Source organism: Chlorocebus sabaeus, chromosome 8 (assembly GCF_047675955.1).
Source record: "Chlorocebus sabaeus isolate Y175 chromosome 8, mChlSab1.0.hap1, whole genome shotgun sequence".
Classification (NCBI taxonomy): Eukaryota; Metazoa; Chordata; class Mammalia; order Primates; family Cercopithecidae; genus Chlorocebus; species Chlorocebus sabaeus.
Window position 1 is genome coordinate 75,388,244 of NC_132911.1, and position 26,692 is coordinate 75,414,935.

The 26,692-nt window shown below is 36.9% G+C and overlaps 1 protein-coding gene across 10 annotated transcripts in view; it reads left to right on the top strand.

Annotated features, from left to right (window-relative positions):
- Window positions 1–26,692, top strand: part of EYA1 (EYA transcriptional coactivator and phosphatase 1) — a 345,314-nt gene that overhangs the window by 237,117 nt on the left and 81,505 nt on the right. For all 10 annotated transcript variants that reach the window (XM_038000399.2, XM_038000401.2, XM_038000400.2 and 7 more), the window contains 2 exons: window positions 2,626–2,708; window positions 3,116–3,302. In XM_038000399.2, coding sequence (XP_037856327.1) covers window positions 2,626–2,708; window positions 3,116–3,302 — 270 coding nt within the window. The remainder of the gene's footprint in view (window positions 1–2,625; window positions 2,709–3,115; window positions 3,303–26,692) is intronic.

Below are 26,692 nucleotides of genomic sequence, written 5' to 3' on the forward strand. Positions count from 1 at the left end.
TAACCTCCATGGTCTTTCCTACTTCATTTCAGGGGATAACTTATGGAATGAAAACATCCATTTTAAAAATGTATTTTCTATATCTTATTCATTTTCTTGGTGGATAGGGATTATTGAGGTCAGTATTTATTGCTCAAAAAGGTGTCATTTAAATGAAAATAGCAAGTCGTAACCTAAAATTGTATAGTTTAAATGAAAGTAACGGATCATAACCCAAGGTAATTTTTCCTCTTAAATGCGTATAATAGCTAAGGTTTTTTAAAAAGCATTGATATCTACACCTTTATCCAAAAGTAATTTAAAATTTCTTTTACAAGGCATTTTTAAATGTTCATCCCGTGTAAGTTTGCTTTATATATAATATCAATAATAAATTGTTCACTGATATGCACATAAAGAGTGAGTCATATAACCATAAGAGACAATGTTTAAAAAAAAAAAAAACTGATAGTCTGATAAGCCCTGCGAGGTCTGAGACTATGTCTTAGTCATCCTTTTAGCCCCATGTAATTGTCACTATGAGCCTGGCATTGGATACATGTTTCCCTTGTATGTGATTACCACATGCAAATGAACATTAATATGTGAAGTCTGTCTATTGATAGCTAATTGTGGTGGCTACCAGCACTGTGAGAGCTCTCTGCCTGTCTAAGATAGGTGTTCTGGGAACTTGGAACAATTGATATTCCTGAAATGTGCAAATGAAGAAACCTCAAATAGAGTCTATGTGATAACTAAATTTGACACTATTTTAGGAAACAGATTCCCTTCTTAATAAAAATAATTCTTGGCTCAAGCTTTTAAAGTTGATAGATGCTTGATAAGTAAATAGGAATTGAATTTTAGATACGTAAAGAGATTAAGTCATATTTATCTAATTTGGGAAAGTAAAAAGAGGGAAAAGATACATAAATAGAGAATTTTAGAAGTGCTTGCTGCAATAAACCATAATGTGCCTAACATTTATGTGATGTTGTAGAGTGTCCATTATGCTTTCCAAAACATTACCTCATCTGATCTGTTGGGAACACTGCAAAGTAGAGTTTTTGCAGATAAGGAAATTATGTTTTAGAGTGGCTAGGAGACTTGTCCAAAGTCCAAACAGCTCATAAATGATGAACTGAAAACTGTTTTCTGACTCTTAAGCCAATACTTAAAGGTTTAGTAGCAAGTAAATAATTGGCATATACTACCACATTTTATACCTGAAGCCATCTGAATAGTGAGTTCACGTTGAAGAGATTCCTTCTTGAACTGCCAACACATTTATGGCCTTTACCACTCATTTGCCATAAAACTGTAACTTTTAAAAAAATGACTTTTATATCTAATTATAGAAGCAACATGGGTTCCGAGTAGGAAACTTAAAAATGTACATTGGCTTAATGAATGCTATGTGACCATACATCAAATCCTTCAGAGACAGCATTTCCAAGAATTTTGTGCTTTTAGAAAATTTGTTATGCTTTAAAAATTATTTTAAATGAGATCATCAAAAATACTTTTTGTTATTTTAGTTTTTACTTTCACAAAATAATATGAAAATTTTTCTCATGTCATTAAACATCATTATAACACCATTTTAACAGCTTCATAGTATTCCATTTTCTGAATAATACCTGTTAAGGACTTGGGGCTGCTTCCCTAGGTTTTTTTATTAGAAGCAACACTGAAGAACATCTTTGCTATCTCTTTGTATAAATCTATAATTTTTTTTTTCTTAGAGTAAATACCTGACATAAAATTGCTGGGTTAAATGGCATACAGAATTTCTCAATCATAAGCCAAATAGCCAAACAGAAAGATTGTGCCTATGTAAATTCCCATTTTGCAGTGTATGAATGCCATTTTTTATATATTTCCAAATCCCTGATCTTATCTTCTTAAAAAAATCTTTGCCAATATGATTATCTATGGTAACATATTATTGTTTTGCATAGCTTAATAACAAAAGAGTAAATCATGTGAAAGAGGGAGCTCAGCTTTGCTCTTGTGTTATATCTTACACAGTGCCTACTATTCATTGTTTAACAATGTGGACATTCAACAGAACATTATCTTGACAGCACATGTAATAGATAAAACATTAATCATATTCCTCTTTCATCTTTGTTGTATCAAATTTATCAAGTGCTGCCATTCATTCTTCTGTGAAATGAAATGGCTTTTTCAGTATGCCATTTTAATGACCATATAATACAAGTCTGAAAGCATTTTAAATTCTTGGAAGTAGTATCATAGTTTTTGAGCTTGCAAGAACCTTAAAGATCATCTAATCTCACCCCATCATTTTACGTTATGTGAATTTAATATAAATACATGAAAAATCTTGATGTGTTTTGCAAATTGAAAAGTTCAGTGTCTAATATTTCTACACAAATGTATAATTTTGTCCTTAGTCTATATAAGTTACTAACATCCTTGGAAATTGAAACCTCTTTATTTTTTAATTTTGTAGTAAAAATATCAACTATGTTAAGAAAACTACATTTTGGACATGACAGCGGATTCTAGTGTTGAAGATAAACCCAAATGCCAATTCTGCCTTATCTAAATGCTGTTTTCCTGGACCCACATTATTCCACATAGCCTGATGTAACCATATTTCTTTTCATTCTGTTTTAGGTAGCAGTTTTACAACATCATCAGGATTATATACAGGAAATAATTCACTCACAAATTCCTCTGGATTTAATAGTTCACAGCAGGTAATTTAAAAAGCCAGTTTAACTTCTGAAAAATATCTTTAAATACAACATGATTTTCTTATATAAATAAAGATCTGTTTATATTATAAGTGAGAGTTTTCCTAAGGCTTTTAGCAGTTTTCTTTTAAAATTCACTTTAGCAGTCTTTTGTGGTGAGTTGTTTGGTTTTCAGATTGGTTTAATTTTACCTAGTATTGCATCATAGAAGAGCAAAAATAAGAGGAATGTATATAATCTTACATAAAATTTGTTTTCAAGTCTGAGCTCTTTAGTTAATGTGTACTTGTATGCCCTCCTGTGTGAATTCAGAAAAGCCTCAGAAACCCAAACATACAGTTACACTTTGATATGTAAGAGATAAGCAGCAGTATTTTGACAGACAATTCTTGTGTGGTTTGATTTCGTAGGACTATCCGTCTTACCCCAGTTTTGGCCAGGGTCAGTACGCACAGTATTATAACAGCTCACCGTATCCAGCACATTATATGACCAGCAGCAACACCAGCCCAACGACACCATCCACCAATGCCACTTACCAGCTTCAAGAACCACCATCTGGCATCACCAGCCAAGCAGTTACAGATCCCACAGCAGGTAATTATGCGAATATTATTAGTCCTCCAGGTGATATTTTCAATGGTTTTAATGCATTTTTCTACAGTCATATATTCATGCAGTGGTTGCACGATTTTGGCAGCTTTTGGCAAGGACTAAATATAAGTCAAGCAGCATGACTGTGGCATTCATTTTTATTTACTTTTTTTATTTGCTTGAAATTTTAAAATAAAGTATATAAACATCAAAAGCACATGAAATAGAGATTTTATTTGTAAATATACTCAATTTTTAAGATGTATGTCGTTTTCAAGATGCATAACTATACTTAGCTGTAACTATAATTCGTTGGCACCACATATTGAGCATGAAACGGCAATGCCTAGAATTTAGCCTTTATCATTATTCAATATTTAATGTTTTTCATCAAAGTAATATCTTGCTGAAAGTTTAAAAAACAATCAAAAGTGAGCCTCTGCTTTCCCACATGTGGCCCACTGTGAATTTCATGACGATGTGTCATGAGTGTGGGCATTTGTTATACTTCTGCACAACCCTTGCTGGTCTCTTTCAAATGCCAGCCTCTCCATGTGGAAATCTTCCTACATGATGTCTTTGATACCTCTTCCCCTCATTGATTCTTTCTTTCTTGAACTCTAAATGGTGTCTGCTTAATTTCCTGAATTGGTCTTTACTTAACATTTCCTATACTTTTACATACTTCTCACCTCCTTGCCTTAACTTTTTAAAGATGTAATCATACCTTTCATGGATTACAAACTAAGCTGTCATCCTCAAAAAGTCAAAGTTTCCTTCCTCTTGCCTGTTTCCAGAGCTAAAACCCACTCTATTGCTACAAGTCAGGTTAAAATGGTCTTAACAATGAAAAAATTCCCTCTCTGATGTTATAATCAGTGTTCATTCTAGGTTATCCTAAATCATGAAAGAGTTCTGTGTCATAAATGCTAATGTAATTTTTGACTATAGAATTATATTTTAAATACTAATGGGTGATTGCTCCCCTAAAAATCTTCCAAATTTTTCATGTTCCAGGTTTTTTCCCTTTTAAAAAAGTATTCAGACATTGCTTTATTCTAAAGTTTCATCATTCTTGTCTTTCAGTTAACTTCTCATGCTCATTATTTCTGCTGCACATTTTAACTTTAAATGTTTTTGTCTTTGATAATTGTATTCCTTGTGTCTTTATTTTCCAAACACTAAGTTGATATTATATTCCTCATTCAGTTTACATGTGTATATACAGTGTTCATAGAACCGAGTATACATGTCTGTCCCTTCCTTTAATTAGATTTCACATCTATATAATCACACTGAAGATAAATTTTATTGTAGCACGCATTGAATCTATTGTAGGAGTTTTTATAGAATTTTCTCTACTTACATAAACTTCGTATAGGCATCATGAGGAAAGGTAATGGTTTGTCGCAACCTTAGGGAGATCTTGTCTTTTCATTTGTACCACCTGTGTCATTCAAGCTTCCTGAGAACTAAAAGGAGTTTTGAAATGAGGATCGTTATGTGAATGAGATGTAGCAAACCTCTTTTAGGGTCTAGAGAGTCATAGAATGAGAAAAGGAGACTTCAGAATAATTTTATTTAATTTATGACATTTTGGTTGTGAAGACTACATTATAAATAAACTGGTGAAGACTTAATTGTGTTTCTTAAATTAAGGTTGGTTAGAGCTTTTTTGAAAAGGCCATCTGGTCAGATATAAGTGTTTGTCTCTGAAACCAGACATTGTTCTAAGTGAGTTTTTTTCCTAAAAGGGATGCTGTGTTAAAGAGTGGGGATGGTGGAGTTCAAAGCCAGGCCACATGGAAAACAATGAAAAATTCTAATTTCAAAATCTGTCCATGGTTTTAAGAGTGAATGATGTATTTTAGTTTGTACTGTAAAAGTAAAAGTGCTTAGTGTTTTAGGTACTTATTTTAATTTCATTATCTTATGAGAAAAGAATAAGAATGAGTTGAACTGAGGAAAAAATAATACTTTTCAGATTTCTTATTCATACCTCTTCCAACTAAAGCAAGTATGTCTGGATTAGCCTTTCTTGTGTTTCATAATTAGAAGTGGAAAGTTCACTGAGTTTCCACGTTGAAAAAGAAATGGCTTTCTTAAAAAATTCAAGGAAGATCTAGTCTGGGTATTTTGTTTTCATTCTTCAATTTGTGATAAGACCACAAATTCAGCCTGTTTTTTGGCATTAACTTGTCTTTCTTAGTAGTCGTATATAAAATAATAGACTCACTATTCTTGATGAAAAGGAAATTTTGATGGTAAAGTACATAAAACAGAAGAATTTATTAAACTAAAGGCTTAGAAATGATTTATTAAAAACAATTTCTGTTTTGAGGTAGAATTTTTTACATCATTAAAATAATGAATGTCTCTTTTTGTTGGAATAATTTTGTGTCTTTTTTTTTCTTTTAGTCTATTGGGCTTAAAGTCAGTCTTTTATAATACTGAAGAGTTAGACTCTAGTCATTTTCTTATCTTATGTATGACCTGGTTTCTGCCTTTCAATTTCATGATATTATGCAGTAGGGTCAAATCTAGGTATATGTGATATTTCTCTCATGCTTCATGATTTCTGTTCCTGCATTGTTGTTTGAATTGTTATGTCACAATGGACATATAAAGATAATTTTGTAAGGATTTTTCAGGGCAAACATGTAAGGACTCATTTGTGGGTTTTTTTGTGCCTTTTACAAGTTACTTTTTAAGTCTGTGATGATATGCAGTGTTACTTGTAAACATGTAATTCCTCATGAATTTTGAGTTCAAAAATTATTTTCAAGTGTTTATAATGAAATATTCAAAGCTGTATTACCCTTTGGATGGATATTTTAGTGCGTTAAAAATAATATAACTTGAATCTGAAAGCTTCCAAAATTTTACTCTTATTTTAAAAACTAAAAACAGTGCCTTTACATTCATTTTTTTAAAAATGAATTTGTTAGCTCTTTCTTCACTATCTTAATTTAAAAATTCACGTCATCTGCACAAATGTTAGAATCTGTCTACCTTGAGAAATATAGATATTTTCTAGTCACTCAATGAGATTTTAATTTGTTTATTGTATTAAAAAAAACTCATGCCTACTCTTCAACTAGCCATGCCAATCACCCCTTACCCCCAATTAAAGGACATCTTGGTTGCTTTGAGTTTTGGGCCATTATGAATGAAGTTGCTATAAACATTTGTGTGCAGTTTTTAAATAGATTTAAGTTTTCAACTCCTGTGGGTAAATACTTAGGAGTGTGATTGCTGGATCATATGGCAGCACCACGTTTAGCTTTGGAAGAAACTTCCTAATCATCTTTCAAAGTGGCTCTACCATTTTGTGTTCTCATCAGCAATGAATGAGAGTTCCTGTTGCTCCATATTCTTGCCATAATTTGGTGTTGTCATGTTGTAGATTTTGGCCATTCTAATTGAGGAGTAGTGCTATCTTGTTGTTTGTTTCCTAATGACATATGATGTGAAGCATCTTTTCACATGCTTATTTGCCACCTGTATTTCTGAAGTGTCTGTTCAGATATTTTGCCCACTTCTTAAACAGGTTGTTTACTTATTGTTGGGTTTTAGGAGTTCTTTGTTTATTCTGATACACATCTTTTATCAGATAGGTGTTTTGCAAATATTTTCTCCCAGTCTATGGATTTTCTTTTCTCTTAGCAGTGTCTTTTGCAGAGAAGTTTTTAATTTTAATCGTCCAGTTTATCAGTTTTTCCCTCATGGATTATGTATGCCTTTGCTCCCGTATCTAAAAACTTATTGCCAAAACCAAGGCCATCTAGATTTTTCTCCTGTGTTACTATGTAGAAGTTTCATAATTTTGCATTTTACTTTTAGGTCTCTGATACATTTTGAATTCATTTTTGTGAAAAATGTAAGGTCAGGGTCTGGATTCATTTTTGCATATGGATGTGCAGTGGTTCCAAATTAACTTTTGAAAAACTGTCTTTTCTCCATTGTGTTGTCTTTGCTGCTATTGGGGCTGTTTCAGGGCTCTCTCTTCTGTTCCATTGATCCATTTGTCTATTTTTTCACCAATACCACTCTGTCTTGATTACTATAGCTTCATAGTAAGTCCTAAAGTCAGTGTCTGTCTTTCAACTTTTTGCTTCTCCTTCAGCATTGTGTTGGCTATTCTGAGTCTTTTTTCTCTCCATATAATCTTTAGAATCAATTTGTGAGTATCCACAAAATAAATTTCTGGGATTTTGGCTGGAATCATATTGAATTTATAGATCAAATTGGGACAAACTGATGTCTTGACAATATTGAATCTATCCATGTGCATGGAATATCTCTCCGTTTATTTATATCTTCTTTGATTTCTTTTATAGTTTTTCTCATATAAAGTTTATGTATAATTTTTAGAGTTACACCTAAGTATTTCTCTCTCTGTCTCTCTCTCTGTCTCTGTTTCTCTCTCTTTCCCTTTCTAATGTTGATGGAAATAGTGGTGTGTTTTTAATTTCAAATTCCAACTGCTCATTGCTGTTATATAGAGAAGCATTTGACTTTTATCTATTATGTTATTTCCTGAAATCTTCCTCATTGGTTTCAGGAGTTGTTTGGTTTTGGGGGTGAATATTTGTTGATTTTTAAAAATATTTTCTACATGGACAATCATGTTTTTTTGTGAATAAAGACAGTTGTATTTCTTCCTTCTCAATCTATATACCTTTTATTTTCTTATTGTATCAGTAAGGACTTCTAGTACAATGTTGAACAGGAGTGGTAGAGGGGACAGCTTTGCTTTGTTCCTTATCTTAGAAAGGAAACATCTAGTTTCTCACCATTAAGTATGATGTCAGCTGTAAGTTGTTTTTGGTGTTCTTTGTCAACTTTAGGAAGCTCTCTCTTCTTTCCTAGATTACTGAGAGTTTTTTTTTTTTTTTTTTTTTTTTTTTTCTGAATGGGCATTGGACTTTGTCAAATGCTTTTTATGCATCTGATGATTTGATCATATGGTTTTTCTTCATTAGCCCATTGATGTGATGGATTACATAAATTTTCAAATGTTGAACCAGCCTTATATATTTTGGATTAATCCTACTTGGTCATGACATACAATTTTTATACATTGTTGGATTCAGTTTCCTAATATTTTGTTGAGGATCTTAGCATTTATGTTCATGAGAAATACTGTTCTAGTTTTCACATCTTGTAATGCCTTTATCTTGTTTCAGTATTAGGGTAATGCTGGCCTCACTGATGAAGTTGCAAAATATTCCCTCTGCTTCTCTTTTCTGGAACAGATTGCAGAGAATTGGAATCAATTTTTTTCTTAAGTATTTTGATGGAATTTACCAGGGAACCCATCCTGGTCTACTGCTTTCTGTTTTGAAAGACTAATTGTTGACTCAATTTCTTTAATAGGTACAGGCCTATTCATATTATCTATTTTTCCTTCTGTGAGTTTGGGTAGACTGTCTTTCAAGAAATTGGTCCATTTCATCTAATTTTGTCTAATTTGTGGAAATAGAATTGTTCATAACATTTCTTTATCATCCTTTTAATGTTCATGAGATTGCTAATGATGTCTATCTTTGATTTGTGATATTAGTAATTTGTGTATTCTCTTTTTATCTTGGTTAGCCTGCCTAGAGGTTTGTCAATTTTACTGATATTCTCAAAAAGCCAATTTCATTGATTTTCTCTTGTTTTCCTGGTTTTAATTTTATTAACTTTTCTGATTTTCACAATTTCATTACTTTTTTTTCTGATTGCTTTTGAGTTAACTTGCTTTTCTTTTTATAGTTTCCTAAGAGTGGAGCTTAGATGATTGATTTTAGATCTTTCTTTTCTAATATATATGTTCAGTGCTGTTAATTTTCTCCTGAGCACTGTTTGTGTGGCATTTCACAAAATTCGATGAGTTCTTCTTTTTCATTTTCATTTACTTCCCAATATTTTAATAGTTATTTTTGTTTTCATTACCATTGGAATCCTCCCTTTTAATGAGGTATATATTTATAAACATTTTATTGGAGACAAAAATCTTAGAAATTTCATAGTTTACAATAAATATCATTAGTTACAGTTACCCAGATATTCACATCTTACAGATTAAATGGCTATCTCTTATTAGAAAATATGTGTAATTTCTGAGTAGAAGGGTATTCCATGGTAAATTCAGATTTCACTCTCTATAAAATAAAATTTTGATCATAATCAACTAGTTTTCCTTGTTCAAAGACTGTACGACAGTGTCACAATTAAATCCATGATTACTTTAAATAATAAATTATGGATTTCACTCATTTTTATTTTTAAGAAACCATCTTTTACAAAGCCAATGATTTCTATGTTCAAAATAGAGGTAGGGAAAAAATAAATTTGAAGGTGTTTTCCTTTTGTGCTAATATCTAAACTAGCATTTTATCATCCCCTAGCCACTGAGGTATAGAGTAAGTTATCATCTTGTACTGATCCCTAAAAGCTTAAGTTATATTACTACTAATCTAACTCAATATATTCTTTCAAAAGAGTGATAAAAATAATTTTTTGAGTATTAAGAAAATTTTAATTGACTTTTCTCAAAAGATCACTTAAGCCATTCCTATGAAGATATTTTTTATCATATGATTCATGTGTATAATCAAAATTTAAACAATCATCTATAATCCAACTACTGTGCTATATTTCAATAATTTGGCCTGACAACATATGTTTTATACCAAATCTCTTAGAATCTCATAATAGTTATGATAGCTATCATCACAATACATAATAAAATACAATCGAACACAATTGTTGAGCTTAGATCTCTACATTCATTACCACATGTAATCTTACAATATACCATGAGACAGGTACTATTTGTTCCATTTTGCAGATGAGGAAAATGAGGCACGTCACTCTTAAATGCTCAATAAGTGTTAGGTATCATTAAGTTAATCAGGAATGTTGAGGCTAAATTCTTACAAAAGCACTGTTTACTGATAATATTGTATTTTTAAAATAATACAAATACAAAGCAGTGAGGGACAAAAGTAAAAGTGAATGGTGAATGAAACATTTTAGATTAATGCGAAATAAAAGATAATTAGTTCTTAGGAATAAGATTTAGTATGAATGCTGTAGAAAAGTTTGTTTTTCAAAGGATTTGTTCGTTTGAATTTCTGACAGCAACTTGATGTTGAAATCTGCCTTCACGTGCGCTGATCGCATGCAGACAATTTACTGGTTAAGGTGATGGACGGGAATCTTGCCAATATTGAATTTCAAGTGACAGAGGAAAAATCAGTATAAGAGGGAATTCAATATGCATGGGAAACCATTTGTTCCCTCTGCTGCTTTGATCCCTGCCAAGGCACAAGAAAGTAGAGCAAAGCGCCTGAAAAAGAGGGGAATGTTCGTGTTCAAAGTTGCAGAACTCTGAGCCCTCAGAGGAACTCAGTGTGACAGAATAAAAAAACTAAACTCCCGGCTCTCTTTGCTGTCATGCAGGATATTTGGGTCTCATCTGTACTCACTAACATGCTTATGTCTGTTCATTGTGGAAATGATTCTGAGGTTTGCAATAGCAAGCATCTTGATGCCTCCATTTTGCCAAGTGAACAGTTTGAAAAATCTGCAGGCCATACTTGCTCATTTTCACAGATGCCTTGTGGACTTTGGAAAAGTTTGCAGTTTGTTCGGCTCAAAAATAAACTATTTCAGCAAAACAATTTTAACTAATGTTTTGGAAACATTTGTCAGCAAAACAAATATTTGTATCTAAAATAGCCAGGCTACCAAGATGTGAGAAAACAAAACAGATGTTTGTTTTGGGTTTGTCGGGTTTGTTTGTCTTGATGGCATTTGTTTTCTTTCTTTCTTTCTTTCTTTCTTTTTTCCCAGAGGATATATAGTGTTATAATGAGATGATAAAATTCATGGAAATAAAGTTCACTCTTTTATGCTGTGAGGAACATTATAAAAATGAGCTTTGTTACCTGTGATTTTTGGACTTTATTTCCAAGAAAAGAAAGATTAAGTCTCCTAAGCACTTACCCCTTTTGTGCCTCATTACTGGTTTCCCTAATTTTTTCAATTACTTAGCCATATGTCAGGATGCCTTTTAGAGTCAATTTTAGCCCATTGGCTTTTAATATGTAATTCTTTCTTATATTTAAACATAACATATGATTTGTATATTAATCAAAATAAGAATGCATATATTATTGAGCTAATTAAATTAGTTTATTAACCCTCCCAAACATTTATTATCTTCTTTTGTAACTGATTGATTCATTATTTGAAAAACTGTTACATACTAAGTGTCCTATGGGACCAACACAAATCAATGTAATAAGTTCTTGTGTTTAAGTTGGAGGACATCAGCATTTACTGATTCAGTTTTTTAATTGGAGATAGTTGCAAAGAGGACAAAGTTTTAAATGTTTGCCATCTCTTCACCTAATTTAATTGCGATTGCATCATTTAGTAATGGCTTTTGGATTAAGTTTTAAATAAAGGCAGAATTGATGGATTAATGGGGCTACCAGTGTTATTTCTATGTTGATAGTAAATATTGTTTGATAATTTTTTTTAATTTGCTGGATAATAATACATGAACATGGGACAAAATTATAAAGGCACAGATGTGTTTACAGATACCCAGCACCTTGGTTTCCTTCAGCAATGTTTCAAGGATATTATTTGCTTATATAAACATATACTTAACAACTGTCCCCCTCCTCTCTTTTTTTCCACATTCAAGTACGTTTAGCTTTTTGGTCCTTCACAAATAATAGAGTACTATCCATGCTGTTCTGCACCTTACTTTTTCACTAGACAATATACAGAGAAAATTTCAATAAGTATTTTTGTTGTGGATTATATATACAAATTTAATAGTGGCTAATTTTTTTTGAATACTTACTAGTGCCAGGTATTGTTCTAAGCACTGTTCATCCATTAACTTAGATAATTCCCACCCAGTTCCATGAGATAGAGTTGTGTTGTCATTGTCCCCATTTTACAGATGGGAAAACTAAGGAAAGGTCAGTGGCAACACTGAAATTAAACCTCTGGAAGCTTGACTTCAAATCTGAGTTTTTAATCAGTAAAGCATGCTGCTGCTTGAAACCACTGTGTCTGAAGTTTCAAAGGAGCAGAAAAAATGAAAATGTAAACAGAGTCCTAAAGGTAGTAGCTGTGTAGTAATCATCTTCTGTAATCAGCACTCAGCAAAAGCATATATTATGAGGCATTCAGTTAAATATGTGTTAAATGTTTGAACTTTACTTGCTGATAAAATAATGTAGGTCTGAAATTATAGGGAAGAGGTATGTAGTATATTTTGGGTTATTATGTCATAAGTATTCACTGAATTATAAAAGCAGTTTGTGGCTATCTTGGATAATCCAATAGCTGTTTGCTCCTGTTCTCTCTCATTTTCCACTTCCTGAATCAGTTCACTCCCTGCTTCCCCTGTATCCTATTTGAATAGTCACCTGTCATGGACCTGCCTAGGGAACAACTTGCCATCTCTCTTTACCATTTCCCTCCCCTTCCTTCCAGGGACCTCTTCGCATCTTGTCCTCCTTTTTATCCTTATCTTTTAAAAAAAATTTTAAATAATTCAAATGGCAGCTCATGATTGATGGACACTAGATGTAGGAATGGTGACGATTCTATCAAGCAAAAGGGAAGCCATTCATTTTAAAGTGAAATTGGGGGTCTGAATCCAATACCATCACCTTCTAACACTTTTGAAAATCCTGATCTGACTCCTTCAGAAACTTCTGGGACCTCTTCGTTAATTTAAATTTCATTTTCTTCATTACCATTATTTAAGATAAGTTTTAACTCTTTCACTTTTATGTGACTGCTGATATTTAAGGTTATAATTCTTTGCTATTTTGCGTTATATTTGTGCAGTATTTCACCTGGTTATTGATTGATTAGGTCAGCATGAATTGGTTTGGAAATCATGTCTGCCATCTGTGAGAAAATAGCTTCTGAATTTCAAACAACTGATTTAAACATATTTAGAACATAGCCTATTTGTAAATAGACTACTCTCTTTTATGTACAAATACACTTGCATAACCTTAGCATAAAACAGCTGGGCAATAGGAAAGCTTTTAATTTTCGGTTAGCATCGACTGTATAGATTATTTTGCTGAAGACCTTCACCTTACTGAATAAAAGTAAGGAATCCAGAAAGATTAAATTTTTCCTAAGCAGCACAGCCTGCCATTGGTGACATCTCTTGACGGGACACTAGAATGGCAGCCTTGGGAGACAGAAGGGTGTAGTGTGGCCTTTCCCATACTTCCCTGGGTAGCACAACTGTCTCCCAAAGATGGAGATGGATATCCTTTTATCCTGTAATGAGTTCCCAGGTAGGAGCAGTTAGGGATACAAGTTATCAGATTTAAAGTTGTTGGAGTTTCTCTACTTTAAGTCTTTTTTGATTTTTGATATGACAGTACTCATTGAGAACTGAGTGTAATGTCCAGTGCTTCCCAGTCATATCTGGCTGAGGCTGGGTACCACTTTCCACCTGTGCTTCCCCCACCACCCCGTCTGAGAATGTCTAGGAGTGTCTCTTGGCCACCACCCTCCCTTTGAATACAATTAGGAAAAACTGGAGTGGTGACTAGGGATTTGGAGTTGGGCTAACCTGGGTTTGAATTCTGGCTCTGCCACTCACTTGGGAAGGCCACTTAGCTCCTCAGTGTATTATTTCCCTATGGAATGAGCATAATACCACTCTTGTGCATGGGATGACTATGAGAATGAAATGACTAGCAAGTGGCTAGCAAAGTGACTGATACATATTAGGCGCTCACATGTCCATTTCTTCCATTCGGACATTCAGTAGATATTTATCAATGCTTGCTGTGTGCCAGGCACTGTGCTTGGTGCTGGGAATATGCGGGTGACAAGAAAGGCAAGGCCCCTGGCCTCAGGAAGCTGATGTGTTCTTCCCTCTTGAAGTTCACTATTGTACACTGGGGATTGTGGTTGTTTCAGACACTGAAGCCTCAAAAGTGTGGCTCACCAGTTTCTTTCATGTAGAATGACTGAGGGAAACTTAAACCAGTGGTTGAAATGTGTAAGAAGAATAATTAGAGGTTTCTACCAGGTCATCCAGAGATTACTGGAGAGTGGATAATGGTCATATTCTAGGGGTGACGAAGCTGTCTTAATTGGGTTACTAGACCTTGACTGATGAATTAATTTACCTAGAAACCTTGAGTAGTGCCTGCGTGAACAGGGAATCATGGCTATGGAATATAGGTAGAGAAGTCAAAGCAATTCTCTAAGATTAATTCAGTTAATGTTTATTGGTCCCAGACTACTGGTTAATCCTGTAAGGCTAGTCAGCAAATTTACTTGCCTTTAGTTTATTTTACAAGTTTTTTGTGGGAGATTTCTATGACTGAAAACAAAATTATTACAATTCCTTTGCATTAAATCTTTTATTCTGCTAAGGTAATAGTCACCGAGAATCTAAACTAATATAATGTAATTTATTCTAGGTTTTGCTGAGGTCATTTTTTTTCCCTTTTTGCCAAAATCTAAAAAAAAAAAAATTAGGCCATGCTGGGTGCCTGTAATCCCAGCACTTTGGGAGGCCAAAGCGGGTAGATCACAAGGTCAGGAGTCCAAGACCAGCCTGGCCAAGATGGTGAAATCCTGTCTCTCCTAAAAATACAAAAATTAGCCAGGCGTGGTAGCAGGCACCTGTAATCCCAGCTACTCAGGAGGCTGAGGCGGGGAATTGCTTGAACCCGGGAGGCAGAGGTTGCAGTGAGCTGAGATCGTGCCACTGCACCCCAGCCTGGCAGAGAGAGTAAGACTCCGTTTCAAAAAAAAATCTCCCAGTATAAAATTATCATGGTCACACTATCACGTGTAACTTTGAAGGTTTGATGGCCCGTAACTTCATGGTCTGTGTGGAACCCAGGCGATTTTTAAGGAATATCATTGGCCTTCCCTCAGGACTGTGGCCTTCTACATGGGAATCTTCCCTGATTGGGCCTGTAATTTTCATTAGAGAATGTCTATTTCTATTATCGGCACTGTTAACTTAGTAAAGCCTATGAGTCTCCCCCCTCCCCCACTCAACCCAGCAAATAACACCTTCGCGCACCCTCTTACCTCACTGCCGCTTAAAACTCAAAGGAGAAACTTGTTACCGTCAGCTGACATAAGAATATGTCATGGCTGCATGCCTCCAGATATTTTCAGTTTTACCCTCAAGATGTCTTATTCCAGGGTTCTGCACTCAGAAGTAGTGAACTGCAGAGTTACAGAGTCAGCAATAATCAGCCTTAGAAGAAAGAATCTTGTGACACTTGCTGTTTTGTTTACCATGAGGGTGTGCCCTGGCATTCCACAGTATTCCTCAGTGAGCAGTTCTGTGAGGTGTTTCCTTCTCATCTCTATAATGGGAACACCTACATTTTTTATTTTAAGTTCTGAGTTACATGTGCAGGATGTGCAGGTTTGTACCTGGGTGAATGGGGAACACCTCCATTATTGTGAAGAAGTTCTTTGTCACATCTTATGCACACCATGAGCCATAGAACTGTTCCTGCCTTTGCCCTGCATGGACTGCAAGAAGACCCGTGTGGTCTATTTCCTCACGGGCTCCATTTTCCCCATCTGATCCACATTTTTCTTCTAATGTACTCATTCATTTTTTAAAAAAAGATGACTGTTATTATGGATATATTTGGTGGGTTATCTTAAACCCTTCTTTTAGAAAAGTGGGATATCAATTATTCAGAAACTAAAATTAAAAATTAAAAGGTTGGGCTGGACGTGGTGGCTCATGCCTGTAATCCCAGCACTTTGGGAGGCCGAGGCAGGCGGGTCACAAGGTCGGGAGATCCAGATCATCCTGGCTAACACGGTGAAACCCTGTCTCTACTAAAAATACAAAAAATTAGCCAGGCATGGTAGCAGGCGCCTGCAGTCCCAGCTACTCGGGAGGCCGAGGCAGGAGAATGGCGTGAACCCGGGAGGCAGAGCTTGCAGTGAGCTGAGATGGTGCCACTGCACTCCAGCCTGGGTGACAGGGCGAGACTCCGTCTCAGAAAAAAAAAAAAAAAGGGGAATTAAAATGTTGTATTCAACAAGAATAAGAACCAGAGAACAGACATGCTCAGGAAGCACTTTGTTACAACAACAGTTTTGGAAACTTTTTGGTTAATATTTGCATGAAAACCTGATATGCACAAAAAAAACCTTTTGGGTTAATATGCACACAACAATCTCTTCAGTATTTTCATATAACTGTAGTCTCCCAAGAGCACATACCTCTTTATCATTTCTTCTCTTTGCTCAAAGTTCCAAACCTACCTGTTTAATGAATAGGCAGGCATGTTATTCATTTCAGTTCAGCTATTTCATATTTTTTTTAAAAAGCATGCTGCCCATGGTAAAATCTCTCCCAATGTAAGGAATTCACTTTCTCTATCATGAATATTGTTTTCAGTTTCTGCAATTTATTTTTTTCCCCATGCCTACCACTTCTTAAATGTTCTGCCTTCAAACATTCTAAGAACTACAGGGTTTTCATGGGGTCTCTCCTTTCTAGTTTCTCATTTAGTGTTTTTCCTAAAGTATATGTTTCCCCTACACTTGTTCATCTAATTAATTCCCTTGATTCAGCTTTTATATTGATAAAGGTTACCAAGAAAGCACACTTCTCTTGAGATATATTTCTTAATTGTGCTATTAAATTGCATCCCATGGTTCCCTAATTGAAGGAAAAGTAGAAAACGCAGTTTCTCCTACTGACATATGGAAATGAGATTTTAATGATGTTCGTCAATGTTTCATTACCCAGCCATTGAGCATCTCTTACTTTCAAAGTACTATTGGGTTCTGTGGAGATACAGAAGACAAGAGGGTCATTCACTGTCCTCAGGAGCATTTTGCCACTAAAGACAACTAGGTATACAGCCAAACCTAATAAAAGTTCCATTTTTAAAATGCCATGCTAGAAGAAACAAAGTCCTCAGGAGGAGTGCAAGAACAGATTTCTTACATAAGTGTTTGAAGAAGAAATTAACAAAGGTGAAATTCTCAGCATTGGAGGATGTGAAAGTGTGAGGGACAGAGGATAGGGAAGGGATATTTATTTGAGGCTAGAGAAATAGACCACTTTAAATGGGCTTAATGACAGGATATCCTTTCCATCAAAACTCCGTTAAGTTATATTTAAATTTTTTAAAGGATTAAAGCATTTTTGAACTGGAATATCACTTTATGGTCTTCTTTATAAATAAGGTAACAGCCCAGAGGGGTGATTTTGAACTACTGACTTAGAGCAACAACACAAATACACTTGTATAAAAACACTTTAGCATGCATTATTTGATACAGTCTTCACAATGGTGCTGTTCCCATTTTACTGTTGAGGAAACTGAAGTCCAGAAAAAGTCCAGATAACTCAATAAATTACAAGCTGTCAAGGCTGCTCTGGAAGGTATGCAACCCTAATGTGTTAATTTATAGGTTATGCTGTCCACTATGGTGAAATTTGAATGAATCCATTTTCCATGTTAGTCCGGTAAGTTAGGGAGGATATGCAAATGCACCAAAATTTGCAAGATTCAGCTTCTCTGCAGGTGGGTTATTTCCCAAACAGTGAAAGGAAAGAAGTTCCCCTTACTAGAGTCAGTGGGGGTTCCATCACCCATGCAGCCAAGCTTTGGTTGTGGGCAGCCCCTCTCCTTTAGGCCCAAACCTCCTGAAGAAGGTGGCAGCCAAGAGTCCCCAGGCAGGTACCCATGAGAGGCTGCACAGCCTGTCTCTGGCCTCCTCATTGACAATGAGACTTACGGCTTGGAGAAATGATGCTGTTTCTGAGACCACTCAGATCTGGAGGGTGTCTGAGGTGGGGTTGGAGGCTTTAGAGAAGACAGGCCTGGCTGGGTTCAGATCCTGACAGTGGTACAGCCTAGCTGGTAGCCCTTCATTTTGATTAACTTCAATCTTTTTATCTATTAACTGGGGACAGTAATATATCCCTAAACAGATCTGGGTAGAAACAATCCCAAACCTAGAAGAAGCCCTGTTCTCTCCACTCTTCCATTTCTCAACCCTGACCCCAGCCTCAAGTTTCTTTTGCTTTGATATCTCTTCCTGGCTTTGCACTGTTTCAATCAGTTGAGCCCAGAGGACGGGACGGGATAGTGAACTGAGTGTGTCTGAGTTCTCCTGTCAGAGAAATGCTGTCCCCTAATGAACATGAAGCACATTGATAAGTATTTCCCTGTGACACATCCCTCAAGAGAGTGACTAAACAGACCCTTGGGGATTATCAGTGATCATGTGCATTTTGCTGTGTGAACCAGAGATGCTCCACATGCCAGGTTGTGAGAAAAAAAAAGTTTATTGAGCCTCTGATATGTTCCAGGCACTGTTCTAGGCACATGGGACTCTGCAGTGAACAAAAATCAAGCCTCCACCCTCAGGGAACTTACGTTCTATTGGAGGCACAGATGATAAGTACATGTAAAATGCATCCGGCAGAGTGCCTGGAAGGATGAACAGCTGAGTAAGGAGAATAGCGTTAGGGCAGGTAAACTGTTTCGGAAGAGTTGTCCATCAGGTGACACTTGAGCAGAGGCCTTCGGGAAAGGAGGGGAGAGCCACCTTGATATCTGGGGAAAGAATTCTGGGGAGAGGAAACAGTGGTTGCCAACGCCTGGAGGTGGGGCTGTGCTTTGTGGATTCAGCAAGAGCAAAGAAGGCCCATAAGGCATTGGAGCCTCTGGGAAAAGAAAGTGGGAAGGTGAAGGCAGGGAGGAAGAGAAGCTGTAGTAGAAGGCCTTGTGGGCATGAGAAGGATTTGGGGTTTTATTTTGAATGACATGAGCAGTGTTTAAGCAGAAGCATGGCATGATTTCATTACACTTGAAAATAATCTCTCTGGTCATGGACAGAGAATAAGTTGCAACAAGGCAAAAGATGGGAACAAGGCAGTCAACTAAGAGATGATGCCTGTGTCCAGGTGGTAAGTGAAGGTGGCCAGGCTCAGGGGTAGAGGCTGAGGTGGTGAAAGTGGTCAGATTCTAAAGACACTAGAAGGTGGAACTACCAGGATTTGTCAATATATTGAATGTAAAGGGGAGGAGAAGAGAAGAATCGGTGGATGACACCAAGGATTTTGGCCCAAACAGCCAGAAAAGTGCACTTGCCATTTACTGAGGTGGGAAAAAGGAAAACAAGGTGGTGTTGAAGAGATCAGAGCTTCTGCTTAGCACATGTGAAGTTTGAGCTGCCTGTTAGAAATCTAACAGGAGGTGGTGATTCAGTTGTTTGATAAGTAAGTCTAATGTTTACAAGACAGGTTAGGGCCTAAACTTGTGAGTCTTCAACATCTGGAAGCCACTGAAAGCTGTGCGTGTGGATGAGTTAACTAGGACTGTAGGAGCAAACACAGAAGGGGAGTCAAGGACTGAGCCCAGGGCCTTCCCAAACTTTAGCCAACTGGGAAAAGAGGAAGAGCTAGAGAAGGAGATTGGGAAAGAGCACCCAGGGAGTCAGGAGGAGAACTGAGAACAGGGCCTTTCAGAGGCCAAGGAACGTAAGTATTGCAGAAGGAAGCCATGATTGACTGTGAGTGGCACTGGCAAAAGGCAGAGAAATATGGAAATTGAGACTTGACTGTTTCGTTTGACAGAGTGGATGTTGTTGGTGATCTTGACAAAGAGCAACATTAGAGAAAATAGCATGATGGAAGTGGGTTCGAGAGAAAATGGGATAAGAGGAAGTTTAAGCAGTAGGGATTCTCAATTCTTTCAGTGACTTTTCCTGTACACTATAAGGCAATAGAGAAAGAGGGCAGAACCTAGAGGAAGAGGTGGGAGATGCTTTTTAGGCAAGAAATCTATCTAGCTTGTGTTCACATTGCAGGTCATCTAGAGTAAAACGAACGTGGACTGGAGTCAGTGACAGGGCACTGGAGTCTCATGCCAAAAGGAGGGGTTGGCCCTAGGAATACAGAAGGTCCACCCATCATAACCTGAGGGGAGGCAGACTGCATACAGAGTACTTACAGGTGGGGAGAGCCTGGCAAGGAGAGTAGAGAGAGTGGTTGCTTCTGTTTTCTCAATGAATGGGAAGCCAGGTTCCTTGGTAATGAGAGAGCAGCAAGCTGTGTCATGGTATTGCTCATGACACCCCTGGTGCATAATAAATATAGGCAGGGCCAATATTCTACAAGGTCAGGGACCATCATCCTGCTCAGTCACATCCCTGGTGATGAGTGTGTTGCCTGGCACATAGGTGCTTTGTCATACCACAGAATCCAAAAGTAGCGCTTGTTGCCCTGGCCTAGGAATTTGTGATAGCCGCAGGCAAGACCAACTGCAAAACTGGGCCCCTTGTTGAAAAATAAAGAATTTTAAGACAGCACAGCAGACTACTGAACCAAGTGGCAGGCCCAGCTGAACACAAAGCCCTGTGGGAGTGCACAGGCTGCACCTCCAGGAGACTGGCCCTAGCCACAGGTACTTGTTAAATCTGACCAAACCCCAGTGATGCATGAATCACAGTCAGCAGGCCCATGGCAGTGGCCAGAGATAAAACCCTGCAGAGACAAACTGCTTATTTTCCTCTTTCAGATGTTTGAGACTGAGTCCAAGCAGCAGTCACCATCTTCACAGATTAGCAGAGATGGAGGTTTAAAGATTCTTGTAAGAAAATGAACAGAAAGATTCATCAGAGATATTCAGAAACTTTTAGGAGCAAAATGTTCACTAGCGATATCTCTTAAATGACGATACCAGAAATCCCTCTGTAGGAAAAGAAAGGTACACAATGGTGAGACAGAGGGAACTTCAGCAGTGTTGGAGGTTGCAGCCCATTGTGAGTATGAGGTGGCATTAATGACCATCAATGACCAAAGAAAAAAAAATTCTCAGAAAAAACAAAATAACATAAGAAAACCTCCCCATTCGTTCCCAAAACTGCAACAGTAAAGAGTCGTATGGGTAGATTAGATCCAGTGCAAAGGGAGGATGACCTGTTTTGTAGCTGCTTTAAATTGAGTCGTTTCAAAGATTATTTTTAAAAAACTACTATATAGAGACCTTTTTAATGGAGTTTTTCACTGGGGATGGTGGCTCATGCCTATAATCGCAGCACTTCTGGTAGCCCAAGCAGGCAGATCGCTTGATCCCAGGAGTTCAAGACCAGCCTGGCAACGTGGCGGAACCCCATCTCTATAAAAATTACAAAAAATTAAAAAATTAGCTGGGCATGGTGGTGCTCACTTGTAGACTCAGCTACATGGGAGGCTAAGGTGGGAGGATCACCTAAGCCCAGGAGGTCGAGGCTGCAGTGAACTGTGATTATGCCACAGTATTGCAGCCTAGGTGACAGAGACCTTGTCTCCAAAAAAAAAAAAAAAAAAACGGGAAAACAAAAAGTTTCCCAACACTGTTCTCCTTTTATCAGGAAAAAAAGCAAGTTAGCTGAATGAATGTGTGCACATGTATACATTCCGTGTTGTGAGCATTTGGTTTCAATGGCATTGTACTCAGTCACGTGAGAATTCAAACGTGAAGTTTAGGCCACCACTGCAATTGCTTTAGACATTTTAAGAATAAAAGGAATTTTGGTTTTCACTCTGAGGATATCTGACTGTAGAGGTTGAACATTGGCCAGCCCTTCCCTCTAACTGCCTTACAGGAGAGGAGAGTGCATTTTATGCAATGTTGTCTAGAAGACTAGAGGTGGGTTTTTAAGAAACATCCATCAGATTCAGCTATGGGAGGTCACTTTAAGTCAGATAAAATCCAAGTGTTCATTGTAAAGGCCTACATATCCTTTTTTCATTCACCTTTTCACTTGAATTTCCTGGTTTTCTTACATAACAAACAGCATGGCTTGACAGTGGTAGGGTCTTTGAGTTTTTCTTTTCTCAGAAACTCAGCTTAGCTCATTTTCTGGAGTCACTGGTATGCTTGCCTGCTCAAGTAAGTTGAGTTTGTGTCCCCTAGATTCAGCTGACTATAAAAAGCCTGGTAAACAAGTATGGCCAGGGACCCAGACCTGGGGCAGCAGACTTGGTGCCTACACCTGGTCTTTATGTTAGAGATGAAATCAAAAAATCACTCACAAGATGTATATTTCTGGTACATGTATCAACCCAAGCAGAATTCATAGCCTGTCATGCATTTCTGTATGCTGCTATGAAGGCAGAGTGGAATGGTTGCAACAGAGACCGTGTAGCCCAGAAAGCCTAAAATATTTACTGTATGACTCTTGACAGGAAAAATTTACTGAGCCTTGCTCTAGAGTATAGGAACTCTCCCCCCCCCCACCCCACCCCCACACACAAAGGAGAATTAAATGTTTATAGCATTGGCAAGTTAGTCTCCATGCCCCATCATACACCTGTGACCTGTACCCACACCGTCCCATGGGTTAGTTTCAATGCCTTTGACTTTCACAGTGCAGCTGGTTTAGAGAAGTTCTGGGTAATTTTGATTATATTTGTTTTATACCTTGTCCATCCCTGGAGTAAGGGTCAATCCCACTCACTTTCTTTAAAGTAATTCAGTTCAGCTTCACCAGTGTTTTCCCCCATAGGAAAATTAATTTTAAAATCATAACCAAAAATATGCCCAATGGATGTATATGATTCTTTTCACCAATGTCATCAAATTTGATGCATCTCCTTCCCTATGAGGAATGCCAAGGAGGAACCATAATATCCTTTCCTTCTTGACTTAGAATTCAACCTCTCTACAGTCTGTCTTCCTGATCTGGCCTTGGTATACCTCTGTTAAGATGACTTTTGCATATACTTGTGTTGGTTTTGCGAGTCTCAAAGTTCAGGGGTGCCTTAGTGTCAGTTGTTTTCTGACATCTACTTCGTGCTCACGTATACTGTGCGCTTTAAGGCTTCAGTCTTGAACATGATGGTATCTGCATTTAGGGAAGTGATATGCTCTGTTCTTTTTATGTGAGTCTCCCATAAGGGCAAATAGAATATGATTATTGATTAGCCTGTCTCATGTTCACTAAATTCAGATCATCTTTCTAAGGATTTCATGAAAAGCTCTGCACTTTATGTCGTAAGCTATATTGTCTTAGCAGACAGATTCAGGGTCTTGCCAGAGATCGTAGCTGCCCTGGCCTCAGTCCAATGTCATTGTACATGTGGTGAGAGCTTCCTCTCGGCTAGGAGTTCAATTACTTACTTCTGTTTAGGGAGAGTAGTCTTTCACCTCACTTAGACTTCGATATGAGTGAGGAGGGCCTCCACCCTCCCAAAGCACAGAGAAGGGAACCTGCTGGAACTGTGTATTCTACTTCCCTTGCAACCACTACTGGCATATGTAGTCCCAGGGGTGTAAAGCTGGATCAGAAATCCCCTACTACCCTTAGAATAAATGTGAACACTTATCCCTAAATCTTCAAGGAGCCAACCAGGCCTTCATGTCGTACAGCAAGACTCCATAAAAATAAAATACTTCTGTGAAGGAAAGCATAATTTAAGGAAATATCAGGCTGGGAAAAGTATCAGCAGATATGAAAAAAGGGTTAAAACTATTTTGTATAAATCAATAAAGGAATATTTAAAAATTGGCAAAGGATTTGGATAGTTCACAGAGGGAATATAATTTTTAAGCAAATATATAAAGCATCTTTAATATGTGCAAATTAAAAATTATGCACTGTTATTCTGTGTATGATAAATAGCAATGACTTTAAAATGATGACAGCCAATGTGTATATGGTTATGGTTAGACAGACACAATTTAAATTGATACAATCCTTTGAAAGCTATTTGGCAATATGTATAAGAAAACAGCATGTTAAGGGAGGCATGAGAAATAAAACCAGATAAGGAATTTGGGCTAGATATAGTAGGCAACAAACCCTGATGGGTTTTGAGGGTTGGAGTTTGCCTGAGGTCTTTTATATAGATTAATATGAAGGTAACTAATCTACTTAAGAGAGAGAGAGACAAAGAACTAATCATTATGAGGCTTTGGTAAGTGTTGTACATCCACAGGTAATAGAATTTTAAAGCTAAGTAATCTAGGCTGTCATCGATTTGATAAACAAGGAGAGTGGGAACCGAGAAAAAATGGAAGTAACTTCCCCAAGGCTCAAGGAGGAGTTACTAGCTCAGGGAAACTAAATGGATTCTTTTGAGTTCCAGTTCTTTGTTTTTCTTTTTAATATTGAAGAATTTATGGGAATCTGTAGTATTTACAAATGTAAAATTTTAATTATCTTATGTGGATTTTAATATTTTATGACTTAATATTTAAACATTAACTTTTAAATGAGCTTTTAATTATAGCTGTTTCTCATTTGTAAATATTTTTGCTGTCTTGTAGAAATAGATTACCTTTATAGCTTTAATAGAGTAAATGCTAGACTGAAGAAACATTCTTCCCATCGCCAATTTCTTAATGTTTGCCTTGCACTCTAGACACTTACTGTGTTCTCAGTATGCAAACATGAATACCACTGTGTTCTGTTTTCCCAGAGTAGGAATGATGGACATTTGCTCAAAATAATTCCATCAAATTATTTATCCACCACAAATGTAAATAATTGCAAAAATTTTATAATCCTATAATAGAGATAAGAGTACATAATTACAAAGAAGGTACCAGAAGTTAGAGAATTCACAAGGATTGTTGAGTTTGACCTTCAGAGGCTAATAGGAATTTCTCAGACAGGGGACAGGGTAAGGAGCTGAGAAAAGGAGACAAGGGCCAGGTACATTGGCTCATGCCTGTAAAAGTGCTTTGGGGGGCTGAGGCAGGAGGACTGCTTGAGGCCAGGAGTTCAAGACCAGCCTGGGCAACATAGCAGGACCCCCATCTCTACAAAAGATTTTTTAAAAAAATTAGCCTGGTGTCACGGCATGTGCCTGTAGTCCTAGCTCCTTGAAAGATATATATTACAGGTCCCTTGAACCAAGGAATTCAAGGCTGCAGTGAGCTATGGTTGTACCACTACACTTCATCCTCAGTGACAAAGCAAGGTCTTGTCTCTAAAAACTAAAAAGAAGCATGTGAGAAAGCGAGAAATAGCATGGCACTTTCAGAGAAATGAGATGACTAAGTTTGTCTATCTGAAGTGGACTATGAAAAGAGAGTAGAGATAAGGTTGTTGAAGGAGACTTTTTTCAGGTAGCTAACATCGTAGAGTGCTAGCGACACGTGCAGCTGCAAGTACCTTTACATGTATATTAGTTTTACCCCATTTATTCCCGTTTTACAAATGAAAAAACCGAGTCATGTAAAGGCTAAATAACGAGCAAGCAATACTACTAGTAAGTAGTACAGTCAAGACTCAGAATGTGGCAGTTGAGGGCATAGCTCAGTGCCCTAAAATCTAGACTGTCTTTCCACACTGTAAGGCTGGAGCAGAAGAGTCTTACCACTCTCTGTGATGGCAGTGCAGAACACAGGTGGAAGACAGAGCCTATCAATCCTGGAAATAGCCTATCACAAGAATTAAGGCAAGAGATAATGAGAGCCTGAACTTAGAGCAGAAGTATTTAGGAGTAAAAAACACAGAACTGAGTCTTAATTTGATGGAGACACTAAGGAGTTTCTGGATTGGAAAAGTGGATAGTTACTGGTACCATTAATTCAACTTGTTAATAGGGAGGATTTCTTTTGGTACAAGTTTCATTATGGTATCCATGGAATATTTGGGTAGAGAGGTCTAGAAATAGTGGAATACTCAGGTCAGGAGATCAAAAGGTTATGCTTTAGAATTTATCAGCTTGGAGGGCATCATTAAGTTCCTCCTACAGATATTACCAAGCACTAAGAGCCTGCAGTGAGATAAGAGGGCCATGGAAGAAACTCCAGTGAACTGCTGCTCAAAAGATAGTCCATCAGCTGGCTGCCTGTACACTGACTGTTTATTATTAGCGCAGGATAACAAAGGATTTGCTTCAGAATGTAATCGACCATGTTACTAAGTAATCGACCATGTTACATACTGTTTTCTTCAGCTGACTATATTTTTAATATTAGCAAGACTTTTAGATGAAGGAAACATTGTGTTGATTAATATCCTGATGCAAAATCTGTATCTTGTCCCAGATCAGCACTTCCAATAACAGGATGTAGAAAACACCAATATTCACACTTTGGTCAGAGCAGAAGCCCTCCAAAGAGACTGATGAGGGATAGTGTAAAGCAGGAGAAAGGGAAGTCAAGACATTCTGATGTGGACATGATTTAAAGGAGCAAGTGGTCAGTGCAGCTGCAGAGGGGTCAAACAAGATTGAACACTAAAAAAATAATTATTGGATTTGGCCATTAGAGGGTCATCAGTAACAGTTTAAGGTTTTACCCCCTTTTCTTTCACTCTTCTGCCTTCTTGAATCTGTATTATTGCCATGTAGACCAAATGCCTCTTGACTCTAAATCTAAAGTACTCAG